General features: G+C 37.9%; 4 protein-coding genes across 4 annotated transcripts in view; 2 read left to right on the top strand and 2 right to left on the bottom strand.

Moving 5' to 3' along the window:
* The first annotated feature begins 85 nt into the window (after nucleotides 1–85).
* Nucleotides 86–5043, top strand: si:ch211-225p5.8 (uncharacterized protein LOC555567 homolog). Its single transcript, XM_034201149.1, has 6 exons — nucleotides 86–396; nucleotides 1134–1300; nucleotides 2589–2823; nucleotides 3668–3827; nucleotides 4018–4065; nucleotides 4200–5043. Exons 1-5 carry the CDS (start codon nucleotides 354–356, stop codon nucleotides 4055–4057), a joined length of 645 nt encoding a protein of 214 aa, XP_034057040.1. The 5' UTR covers nucleotides 86–353; the 3' UTR covers nucleotides 4058–4065; nucleotides 4200–5043.
* A 1800-nt stretch (nucleotides 5044–6843) lies between these two features.
* LOC117536348 (potassium voltage-gated channel subfamily E member 1-like) lies at nucleotides 6844–7299 on the top strand. The gene has a single exon (XM_034201161.1). It carries the CDS (start codon nucleotides 6853–6855, stop codon nucleotides 7273–7275), a length of 423 nt encoding a protein of 140 aa, XP_034057052.1. The 5' UTR covers nucleotides 6844–6852; the 3' UTR covers nucleotides 7276–7299.
* Nucleotides 7300–7338: 39 nt separating this feature from the next.
* On the bottom strand, nucleotides 7339–11928 carry dnajc28 (DnaJ (Hsp40) homolog, subfamily C, member 28). The gene is made up of 4 exons (XM_034201160.1): nucleotides 11399–11928; nucleotides 9689–9789; nucleotides 7929–8299; nucleotides 7339–7539 (listed from the first exon to the last, which is right to left on the bottom strand). The coding sequence occupies exons 3-4, from the start codon at nucleotides 8284–8286 to the stop codon at nucleotides 7496–7498; spliced, it is 402 nt and encodes a 133-aa protein (XP_034057051.1). The 5' UTR covers nucleotides 8287–8299; nucleotides 9689–9789; nucleotides 11399–11928; the 3' UTR covers nucleotides 7339–7495.
* LOC117536366 overlaps nucleotides 10006–12657 on the bottom strand; it is a 31627-nt gene continuing 28975 nt past the window's right edge. The window contains exon 34 of the mRNA XM_034201206.1: nucleotides 10006–11528. The gene's annotated coding sequence lies outside the window, so the exon portion shown is untranslated. The remainder of the gene's footprint in view (nucleotides 11529–12657) is intronic.

A 12657-nucleotide genomic window follows, 5' to 3' on the forward strand; every position in this document is an offset into this window, starting at 1 on the left:
TCCTGCCGGTGTTCAACACTCACAACGTCCAACGCTCCTGGATTCACACGCTCTTAATATAGCTTGTCTAAAGTCATACGAGACTGCAGTTGAGACTTCAAACTAGTGTGAACACAGTGACTTCTTTTTGTAAACTTTTTTGACGTGAGGCTTTCCTTAATTTTTGGCATTTGTAAAATACAACATTGTTAATCTATTGGACTTTCTGGATTAAATTGGTTTGCCAAGAAGAACATGGAATTATTCGGGGATCAAGAAGCATTATGACAGTCATGTCAATCGCCACAGATATTTCTCCGCAAGGAAAGTTCAATATTTTGTCAAACAGCTGGCCATAAGTTGCTCTAGCAGATATGATATGCCACTTGTCTCTTTTGGTTGTCTTCAATCTTTTCGGTAAGTACAACATTATTTATGTTGCTGGGTAAAGTTGCATGTGTTAAAGGGAGCTTCTCTTTTTTCAGGGTAAATTGCAATCACTGTAATATAATCTATCACAGTGTTATATTTGCAATTTTATCAATGGTAGTTTATTAACAACTATAATTGGTTAAATCTCTACCATGTCCTTTAATACCTTTTTTCAGTGTTTTAAGAAACTCAGAGAAAATAGCAAGCTGTTTCTCTGAGACAGAAAACTTGCAATAAAGTTAAAAATGTTTTTTTATTTTTGTGGCTGATATCTTTTACCAAGTTAATTTATAAAATTGAAATAAACTGCAATATCTCTCTCTGGACTGTAATTGTAATCCCCCTGCTTAATGTTTTAGTTCATTTGCTGTGTTTGTTTTATATAGTGTCTTTTTATGTCTTGTGTTAAGAACTTTGCTTTGATTTGAAAACATTCTACATAAACTTGCCTTTTCTCATATGACCGCTAAACAAAAACAAAAAACACCATCAGACCTACATTATAGGTTAAAAAATATTTGGATTGCAACATCAGTTAATATACAGATATATGTATATAGACGAGTGCAAGTGCTTGATTACTCACCAAGACAATTAAAGTTCCTCATATAATATTTAAGATAAATAATATACCCTTGCATGCTCTTCCTGTCTTACCTATTCTTGTCTCTTTTCTCTTTTCGTTATTTGAAATCCTTCTTTGTCCACCTCTCCCTCGGTAGTGTCTCAGTGCCATGGCGGCTGTGCGGAGGTGGACTCCATGACTGAAGCCGTGGCAGGAGAAGGATTCCTGCTGGGCTGCATCTCCTGTAAGAAGAGAGAGGAGGTGTCTGCCCGAGCCACGGTGGACTGGCACTTCAAACCGCTGGGAGTGGAGGATTTCAAGCCAGTGAGTTCACAACAGCCTTTAAAGGTCCCCTATTATACTGTTTTTCATCAATATATTATAGGCCTCAGATATAATACAAAACATGTCCCTGAAGTGTTTGGCTCCAAATACCAAACAGATCATTGCAGCATCCCATAAACCCCTCTGATTCAGCCCTGTTTCAAAAGTGCTGATTCTCTGTCTGTTACTTTAGATGAAAAATAAAGAGCCACTCCCCACGCCCCTCTGAGAGATAATTGATTAAAAAGAACACAATGGTGCTCTAAGAGTAGATTCAGGTGATGAGGTGGGAGTTACCTTGGTTGGTGATTGGCTAATGGTTACACAAGCCAAAAAATCTTTTTTACATCATAAAGTGGCCAAAATCTGATCAGCTCATTTTCAGACAGGTTTTTATATAAATGGATCAGGACAAAAACAGAGCGAATCTTTTTTCCTGAAACTTTCAGAATCTCTTAACGCAGAGGGGACACATGTTTATGTATAAAAAACATGAAAAAGTAGATTTTGCATAATAGGTGACCTTTAAAAGGAACAAAAAAAGCTGGCTAGGGTTTCTGAATGAGAGGGGCAACTGTAATACCGTCCCATAAGGTACATTTTTGTAAGCCTATTTCCTTTTTGTATACTAGCTTTACTTTATGAAGACACTAACTTTATTTTGGTTAGTGTTCTACTCTACATTTCTATTGTTATCTTTTACAATATTATTATCATGAATATAATGTTTAGTATTTCTGCTTTTCTAGAAGGACGTGTTACATTTCCCATCATTTGAAACTACTAAGGAGAAAAATGTATATAAAAGTTCAAAGGGCTTTATTGTCGTATTCACAGCTACAGTTTAGGTATGCAATGTCAACCAATAATACAACTTAAATATATATAAGACATCAAAAAAAAGTGCAAGAAGAAACAACAAGAAGAAACAGAGAAGTAAGAAAATGCTGCAAGAGAATGGTGCTATATATGCAATGCATGAAAAGTTAACTATATGCAGGTAAAATAGAATAAGATGAGGTAATGTAAATGCCGTACAGTGAAATAAAACACTAATTCTAGTTAAACATGTGAGATGCAAACAGATGAATGGTATGAAGTTGTGAAGGTACATAGTGTTGCTGGGGTGATGGGGTCTTTGATAATCCTGTGGGCCATATCCCTAGAGATAAGTTATTGTAGTGTGTATACTTAAAGCAAGACATCTAACTGAGAGTATGCATGCTCTTAAATATTTCCCTGGATTACAGGAATATTGAAAACATTCCCATTTGTTTCCTCCTCTCAGATTTTCCACTATGAACACCCCAGTGCCAACATCATGGATGAGGGTTTCAGCGACCGTTTAGAGTGGCATGGGACAAAAAACAGCGACATTCAAATAGGAGCCATTTACATCCATAACGTCACCTTTAATGAAATGGGGACGTTCCGCTGCACAATCCACCGCACCCTCTTCCTGCGGCAGCACAATGAGAACGTCACTGTGGAGAAGGAGGTGGAGCTCACTGTGGTGGCTGTAGGTAGGTGGGGTGTACATGTGAAGGCTCAGGTCCTTCACTTTAGTACAATATCTAATACAACTATGTACAAATATTCAGAAAGATATGCAAGTAGCCTAATAATTATGTAGGAAAATGCCCGCTGTGACTAATGTATGTTTAAAATATTTGATCATTTTAGAGTTTGGGCCTTGAACAGTTAGAAGTTCAAATGCAAATATATTCTTTGAGGAAACTGAAAGGAATATTTTTTAGTAAGGGGTCAAGATCCGGCAATGTTGGAAAACACCGGCATACTGTGTCAGGTCAATGTTAGGTTTCTAAAAGGTTGTCTGACACTTGGATTTGGGGAGAAAAATGTGTTGGTATCCAAAGTGTGGATGATAAAGTGGAGCGTGGGTGGGATTGAAACAAGAAACAGTGACTTAAGTATGACCTGCCAATCAAGTAAACACAATCCAAAACGTAGTTCAACACAGGGGACAGAACTTTGGCTCTATAGGAGAACAATACACTTTTTGATAAGATTGCCAAAAACATTGTAAGAGTGGTGTTCCACTCAACCCAGTTATTGAGAGACCTAAAATTTGGATAACAATACTTTCCCTCATTTTAAAACCTAAAAATAATCAATTCTAAGGCACTCTTGCATCGGCTTAATTTGTTTTCACTTTTCAGAGCCACAGTTGACGTCCCCCTGTTTTAAAGCATTTCTAGGTTCATGATTGTAGGTTATGACTTAAACAGAAACGTTTTACATTTAATCTATATTTCTAACTTCCATTTTTTACAAGGCTCTGCACAAAAGACTAAAACCTGCAGACACGCTTCCTCTATTTTGCTACATGTTGATTTTCTTCCCCAGCCAATCGGGAGCTGACATCGGTGATCGCAGAGATCATGATGTACGTGCTGATCGTGGTTCTGCAGCTGTGGCTCATTGGGGTTCTGATCTACTGCTACAAGAAGATTTCAGAAGAGTACGAAGCTCGGGAGACCCACAAAGCTCTTAAAGCTCAGGCAGTGTAAGTCATTAGTCTTTTAGGGGATGCATTACCAAATTGATTGATTGTATTCAACATTAAACTGGGTCATACATTTGAAAACAGTATAAGTGTTTGACCAAATGGTGTCCATTTTTCTGATTGTCTTCATTTTGTACACAATGAGGTTCAGATCAATCTTTTTATCACATCTTTTCTTTTTAATTTCTAGGCTTGCAAAAGACAACTGTGATGGGGTGCAGCTAGAGTGACATTACCAGTGAGTTGGATTTATCCTAAACAATTATACACAATTACTGGCTTGCACAACGTCTTATTTAGGAAAATGTGATCATATTACACATATCATACGCATGTGTTTCTGCTTAACTGTTTTTATTTTGTATCCATCAGGTAAAAAAGATCTTCTCTGCGAGATTGAAGCTTCTAACTGTACCACAAATGGCACAATTACTGTATAAGAAGTTACAGAAGCCCGGTTGTTTATGCTGAATCTATTATTAACTGTAACCAGAATCAGATGAACGTTTGTAGAATTGTGAAAAAAAAGTCTTTTTTCAAGGTCTTTGAAAACAAATGGCCTTCAATTTAGGAAAACAATTTTTTTATGAATCTTTGAATAGTCAATGATGTACTTTAATCATAAACATTTTTGAAATTCCCAGAGATAATTCCCTAAAATGACGTTTTTACTTTTTGCATACTGCGTTTGATAAAGTCCTGATAACACAGAAGTATTCAACTTAAAACAATGAGATGTAGAAATGCAAGAAGCCTTGGTAATGCTGCTCCTCTAGGTCATAACAAGTTTATCAGTTATCTAAACGACCATTGACAAACTACTGACTTATTAATTCAGTATTTCTTAACACTTAAAAGCACTGACACTTATTTATCTGCATGCCTTAGCGCTCAGTTCTACAGGATCAATAGTGAAAACAGAAATGTGTGTCGATAAAATATATAGCTTCAAGTTGACTGGTGGTGCAACGGGCTGATTTGTGTACCAAAAGCTGCTCTTAATGCAGCTCAAGACATTAATATGATCTTATGATAGATAGGCCTAAATTGGAACACTTTATATTTTGAGATTTTAACGTGAGAGTGAATGATAACATTGATATCTTTCATTGTTAAGCAGGATGTCAGGATGTCGGACTAAACATATCCGACGGTGGTTTTCTGCACGATAAAGTTTGTAATTTAACTTGAATAAAATACATGTTTTTATAAATGGTTTTGCTTTCTGTCTTTTTCTGTCTTGGCAAAGAAATGTAACATAATAACCTTACAATTTTCCACTACTGAAGAATTTCATACGTTCTCTGGATTTTGCCTGTTATATTTTTCGTAAGAATCCTGGGTAACCTTGTCTGAAAATGTTTTGGAGAAGATACAACATGGATCTCTTGACTTTGCACTGCTTGCCAATCCCACTACAGAATATTAAAAAAATATGTAGCGATAAACAGGCCTATCTTAAATCCAGTTTAATAGGTTTCAGAACACACACACACACACACACACACACACACACACACACACACACACACACACACACACACACACACACACACACACACACACACACACACACACACACACACACACACACACACACACACACACCACACACACACACACACACACACACACACACACACACACACACACACACAAGACTGAGTTAAAGGACGTTTGGAGGTGATAGTGTGAAACACGATCTAGTCTGAGCTGCAGACTGTCCTCCGCTCTGAAAGCAGCTTTGTTCTCCTGCTGAAGCCTGGAACCTCCTCCTCCTCCTGCAAAATGCGACATTAGAGATTAGATAAATAATTAAGACAATGCATCCATCCACATACACTGTTCACACAATGGGTTTAAACACTGTATTTTAGCCTGAAGTGATGATGAAAACTGTATCTCTTTGCAATACTTAATATAGTTGTTTTCTTGATTTCTGGTGTCACACAATTCTTTTTCACATTGAACATAAAGACATTAAACCCACATGACATATTTTTAGAATGACTATCATGACATCTTACCAAGTAAACAAGACAATATCCTTACTCAATTAGTATGCTCGTCTATACATTGGTTAATTTTAGTTTCACCAGTAGAAGAGTTGTTTAAGTCAAGCTACACCACTGCCTCGCTATACTGAGCTTTTGACCTTGGCCTGTGACCTCCTCATTTCATTAAAAGTGTTGACAAGTTGAACATGCAGCATATCTCTTCCCAGACAAGCATGAGCATGAAGGAGGGCCCATTATGACCAAGACAGGCGTAAATGTTGCTTCTATTCAACGTGTAGTTTAAGAGCTGCTTCTAATCCTGCTGGAGATTGAACACGAGTTGAAAAGATCGATGTTTGCTGATGACAACGGAAACTAATTCCATTTCCTTGAAAGGTAGGCTTTCCTTTTTACTGCATGTAGCAGGAATAATGAAAAAACACTTATTTGAGGGTGAGCCTTTTTGTATCAGTTCCCTTTTAATCTCACCGCACCAAATCTAACCCTTACATTTTGATTATTCAGCGCTTTCATTTCAGTTTTTTTGCGGTACTCATCACAGGATACAATTCCAACGTGTTACTTTAACATGAAGACATACAAATGCGTTGCTTAATACAAATGTATACATTCTGGATAACTGGGATTTATTTTCAAATCACTCTGAGGTACATGTTACTTTGTGACACTTAGATCAATGTCTTGCTTATTATGCCTCCCATTTAGCTACTCAATCTTTTTTTGTAATACTTTAATGTGCCTACATTCCTGCAGATTTGATTTGAAATGTCTTTTGGCAACTCATGAAATCAGCAATCTGCAACTCAGGAATAAAGTCCTAATTTGCCTCTGAGTGGTTGTAACATGTTAGAAGGAACAATTCAGGTATTATTAAAGCTAAATGATACAATAGTAAACCAAAGTGTAATTCCTGCAGAGATAGTGGTATTACTGTGAGATGAATCTTTTTCTTACAGTCTCCTCTCTCTTCCAGTTGCAGTTAGCTAAGCGCCCAGCAGAGGTCGGCCATGTCACACATCAACACCACAGAGCTGCAGTCGCTCCTGCTCTCATTCCTGCAGCACTGCCTCAACAGCACAGGCATGCTGTCTCCACAGCTGCCTCAGAACTACACTACCCAGCAGGCTGTGCACCAAGGGGCCGGAGCCAGGGCCAACTCACAGTCTCAGGGCATGCTGTATATCCTGCTGGTAGTTGGCATGTTCAGCTTCTTCACATTCGGCATCATGCTAAGCTACATTCGCTCCAAGAAGCTTGAGAGCTCTCAAGATCCGTACCACCAGTACATCGCCCACGACTGGACCAAGGTGGTGTCTCGGTCCAGGGCCGTCGCCCAGGCGCTGCACAGGGAAGCAGAAGGAAATGGAGCCAGAGGCAAGGAACCCATCGTCATCTGCAACCCTGCAACACTGGAGCAGCTGCCAGACTAGAATGAGACATTTAGCTATTTAAACACTTCCCAGTCAAACATCTAATACACTGTTAACACTAGATTTTTGATCACCTTAACTTTTAATGACACAGCACCAGAATTTACAGTGTTAGGTGTGTTTTTTTCAGATTAGTAATTTCATAGAATGTAGGCTACCTCATGTTCTTTATCAACACAATGCAGTTCCTCACATTTTACAGTCACATACCCATGGTGGCTCAATACTGCTTAGCCAATAGCACCTGATGACAATCCAGCATATCTGCACAACAACAGTGACACAGAAACAAATTGGCGACAGAATCGTTTCTGATTGCATATACTGTAAGTGTCTCTAAAATATTACCCCTATTGATTTTACAGTTTGATTCAGAGTTTTAGTATTTTAATCCGAGAAAGTTCTTCATCCAACACAGCAGGCCTTGTTTTGTGTTTTGAGGCTTGGTTACTGCGTTGGATCTTTTTTTCTCTTCCTTCTACCTCTCTCGCTCCTTTTCTCTCACTCTCTCTCTCTGCTGGTCCAGTCTGTGTTGGTGTGCTCCTTTCACAGCTCGGTCAATCTCTCGTGATAAACTGAAGTGAACCATTAGCTGGGCGTGCCTGAACCCACACCCTCGTAGCTGAGGTAGTGTCTGTGGGGAAAGGCTTTACCTCTTGAATTATCTTCATCCTCCACTTGCTTGCCTCCATCTGTGCGATTGGTCTTATGGCCCAGAACTGCACGGTAGGCCTCCTCAACTCGAGCAAAAAGCATTGCATCTGCAGTTGGAGCGCCAGAGTCTGGGTGATAGAGCTTGGCGAGGCGCAGGTAGGCCTCTTTCACCTGACCTGGACTGCTTTGTGCCTCGTCAGGCAGCTGGAGGATCCTGTAGCTCTCTCGCAGGCTTCGGCTCATCTGGTGCATTGAGCTGAGCTCTCTGAGCAACAGGGACTGTCGAGACAAAACGAGTAGAAAACGGCCATGGTAGAAGCCGCTGCGGGAAACTAGGAGGTGGAAAGGGCAACTCATTTCTAGCACACTCCTGCGGATTTAAACATTTTAAAAGGTTATTGTAGACAACCAGTCATATACATTATGTTTCAATAAAAAGGTAGCTGATTCTGTCAGGTAGGAGATTACTACCAGAAGTACAAATAAGCTTAAAGGTGGGGTAGGTAAGTTTGAGAAACCGGCTCGAGATACACTTTTTTTTATATTCCATGGAATGCTCTTAACATCCCGATAGCAATGAATATCTTAAGTGCTTTGACAAAAAATCTGTTTAGCCGGCCCGGCTAAACGGATTGGATTGCCGCCCTGTCTGTCAGCCTTCCATCTCGTGCACGCACAAATGTATCTCGTGCCCTCATTGGGCGTGCATTGCAGCAGTACTTCGCCAGCAACAGGCGGCCACTTTCACCAGTCTGCTGACGTCATGTGCGCGTTCATGTGTGTTGGAGGAGGTGCTCTGTAAGGAAGTCTGAAGGAAGGGGCGGATTCTTTTCGGCTGTGTACTTTCAAATTTCAGTGCACTCGAGCCGGTTTCTGAAACTTACCTACCCCACCTTTAAATGAAGCCTCAAACTAAATATTTGGTTTCTTTACTTTTAGCCTTTGGATGTTTTACGAATCTGATAGTTGGGTTAACTTTCAAATTAAATCTATTTTGCTTTGATTTGGTGTTAACTGTGTTTTGATCTGTCTGCAAACAGAATTGGGGGCAATAAATAAAGATTGATTGATAAAGGGTAACTCAATGTTTTTCACCTGTCCTTATAATGAATATCCCTATTTTTAACACATTTATAATATTGGTAATACATTTTGAAATTGTATGCTTCACGTAACCCTTGTGTTCTTATTAACTTTATATCCTCATTTAATGTCATGTGGCCTCACAGACCCTGCTGTATGTGTGAACATGATTGCAAAAATAAATAAATGTTTTCCCCTTTATATGTTGTTCATTTTCTTCTGAACTCATAGAAATCCTAAATGATTGAGGTGATACGTCTGTGCCATAACCTACGTTAACGTTAGCTTTCTGAGCAGTCAGCTCAAATAGTAAAATAACTACACTGAGTTTTGTTCATAACTTTTCATACAAGATCACACAGTTGTGTTGCATTGTCATCATGAAAAAACAAGACTAAAACTAACTTGAATGACTTACTGACACAAATCGCAGTAAATGCCTCTCACATATCCACATTAATAACTATTATATGACAACAAAGATACGGTTTGCGTTGATGGTTGATTCACTGCTAGCTAGGAAACACTATGACTTCAGGAATAAGTAAAACAAAATAGAATATGTTTCACGAATTAACGCTGAACACCGAATAGACCAAGCCTGTTTTGACCATATGAATGTAACGTTTGTATTATATAACCTTCTACTTTAAACCTAAGACAAATGTATGCTTACCTGAGTGCGGCTCGTAGTTGTTACATACTGGACCTTCTTCTTCTTCTGCTACCTCGCATCGCCCTCTATCGTCCATCTGGTAACCTGGCAACAGGAGGGCACTACAGGAAACGGGAAGGATCAAAAGACTCAAATCCAGTACACTCGGCAATAGTAAAGAAATTAGAGTGACTGTGACTCTAACAATAATTATGGAAGTAATACATAATAATTCTCCTAGCTCTTTAGTTTTTTACCCCATTATTCTTGCTTCATATTGATTTTCAATTTTCAGTTTGAATCAAAAGCTAAGAACCACAAATAACAATCAGAATATAAAACATTTTTAAAAATAATTTTTTATTTGACCATCCACAAAAAGTCAGCCATCGTTGTTACAAACTGGTACATTCAAAGGATTCAGTACATCCATATGGTAAAAGGACACATTTGTATAGCAACTTTAAAGAAGGCAGTTTGGAGTGCTTTATTAAGAGCATTATTAAAGAAAAACGTTGACTGCAAAAAACTGAAATAATGACACAAAATACATACATTGTATTTTAGGTATAAATCTTGAAAAAAACTGAATAAAATATACATTAAGGCAGTGGTTTTCAAACTGTGGGGCGCGACCCCTGATGGGTCGCGGAGGTACTGCAGGGGGGTCGCGGGAAGATTTTTTTATTTTATTATTTTCTCCTTTTAGCTTTGTGAAGCACCTTGAGATTACGTTGTTTTTAAAGTGCACCTATATAAATCAAATGTATTGTTATTATTATTATTATTCAATTGTAAACAAACAATGCTCGAAAATATCTCATTGGTGAGAGAGCTGTGGGCATAATGCTGTCTTTTGCAACATCCTACTTGTGTGAGATAGGCTTTTTCTGCTGTTGCTGCCATCAAAACGAAATACAGATCAAAGCTGAACATTGAGAATGAACTGAGAGGGGCAGTCTCAAAACAACAGCCCCGGTTTGAAAAGATCTGCAAGGGAAAGCAAGCACACACAAGTAATTTATAAACTAGTGTGGAATAGGAATGGTAAAGTGATGTGATCGTTTGCAACCTGCAGTAGAAATAGTAGTTAATTAATATATTTTCCTTAAAGAAATTTGAATTTAAAAATCTACTACTCAGGGAAGAAGGCCAACCCGTTTTAATTAGGCCAAATTAATTCACAGTATCTATTACAAGCACTTTTGTTCATGTGTAATCCATAATAAAATACAAAAGCATTTTATTATATTTAATAATATTTAATATATTTATTATATATTATTATTATTATTATTATTATAGTAGTTCGATCTTTGTATCTTCTTTTTATTAGCAGAGAAAATGTAATGTTTTTACAACAATATACAATTAATCCTACCAATATAGATGGGAACCGGGTTGTGGGGTCCCGAAAATATTTCCAATACCCAAGGAGGTCCCGACTGAAAAAGTTTGGGAACCACTGCACTAAGGTATAAACTGTATGAAAAATCCTCAACAATAATCAATGACTTATTGCTTAACTTTGAGAAAGTGAGGGACATTTCTTTACCTCTGAAAAGTATTTACAATCATTTTCCACTTCTGTTTTGAAAACTTTGCAAAATTCAGTATGACTGATATCCTAAAGATATGTTACTGAAGAAAACATTTACGTTTTGTTGCTGAATAGATAAACGTGAATACATCTGCAATTCTGGAAGAGTTGAATCGTGATAAAAAATATACATTTGTGTGTATCAAAATATGGCGATGGTGATGATCATTTTCATCCAGCATTCACTGAATGAAAGCTTGTTTAGAACCAGAAAGATGTCTCCTTGCTCACTCTCTGGATCCGTGTTCATCTACTGAGTTTCTTTGAGAAAGGAAAAGCCATTGTTAGTGCAATTTATGGCTCACCAACCTTAAATGTTAACACAGAGAGAGATCAATAAAACACAAACACAGATATGGTTGAGATTAATTATTATTCAGTTGCACAACAACAAACAATAATGGGGAAACATTTACCTTGCTTCACAGCAACCAATCGCAGAAATAATAAAATAATAAAATTCAATAACGTTCTTCAACCACCAGGTGTCCCTTTCTATCAGCTCTGCACCGTTATGGTGTAAATACAGCCTATCTACCAATTGGATCAAATATAAAAGTCAGCCGAATTAGTTTTGATATTGCAAGGAGACGTATTGTGTGAAAAGAAATGTAAGATGTTGTTTAATGGCTGATATATTTATGATCCAAGTCACGTTTTCAGTTCCTCATGTTTGTCTAGAAGTCTTCTCAGCAGGGCTCTATAAATAGAGAATTACGGCAATTACTGCAATATTTAATGCAGCCGAACCGTGTATTACAATGCCGTTACGTGATGACTTTCAAAGAGAAAAGCAAGCACACTCGGAATAAAGTATTATTTTATTTTTAAAATACGTTTTCGATTTCACATCACATAAACACCAAATCCCAGCATGCATTGCGGCTAAACCATCCAATCATCGAGCTGAGGATCTTGCCTACCTCTGTTTCCGGTTTAGTTTATCACTGATGTATTTTGTTATACACACACATTCCTTCACATTTACATTTTAATTTGCATTAAAGTATTTCGTGAGGCCTTTTAACATGTTTTTAAATATAACTACGGTTGTAGTTGAAGAGTTTGTAAATTAACATGAACCGAAGCTGTTGCCTGGCAACTCAATCTTACAACGTCACGTCCGTTAATTCCACATCCACACCTATGATCCACACGCATGGATTAACATCGATTTAATACATTAATGTAGCCTTTGTTTCTGCTAAAAAAGGTGTCGACCAGCTGGGGAAACAAGAAAATTGGTGTAATTGAGTGTGACTATTACAAAATAAATCATTACGTCGGGGTAGCATTTGCTTGGCATTTCCGGTTATTTCTCCACTTGTTAACATGGGTTAACAATACCGTGTAACTGTCACGTTTGAAGGGACGAAATCGTGACATCTTC

The sequence above is a fragment of the Gymnodraco acuticeps genome, unplaced genomic scaffold (genome assembly GCF_902827175.1).
Source record: "Gymnodraco acuticeps unplaced genomic scaffold, fGymAcu1.1, whole genome shotgun sequence".
Classification (NCBI taxonomy): domain Eukaryota; kingdom Metazoa; phylum Chordata; class Actinopteri; order Perciformes; family Bathydraconidae; genus Gymnodraco; species Gymnodraco acuticeps.

Bases quoted from the DNA above. Each gene is read 5' to 3' on its own strand.
- si:ch211-225p5.8 (XM_034201149.1), top strand. From the start codon at position 354: ATGATATGCCACTTGTCTCTTTTGGTTGTCTTCAATCTTTTCG. The intron at 1,301-2,588 runs GTGAGTTCACAA...TCCTCCTCTCAG, and splicing joins GAGTGGAGGATTTCAAGCCA to ATTTTCCACTATGAACACCC. The intron at 3,828-4,017 runs GTAAGTCATTAG...TTTAATTTCTAG, and splicing joins GCTCTTAAAGCTCAGGCAGT to GCTTGCAAAAGACAACTGTG.
- LOC117536348 (XM_034201161.1), top strand. From the start codon at position 6,853: ATGTCACACATCAACACCACAGAGCTGCAGTCGCTCCTGCTCTCATTC.
- dnajc28 (XM_034201160.1), bottom strand. From the start codon at position 8,286: ATGAGTTGCCCTTTCCACCTCCTAGTTTCCCGCAGCGGCTTCTACCAT. The intron at 7,540-7,928 runs GTAAAGCCTTTC...GTTGTTGTGCAG, and splicing joins GGATGAAGATAATTCAAGAG to ATATGCTGGATTGTCATCAG.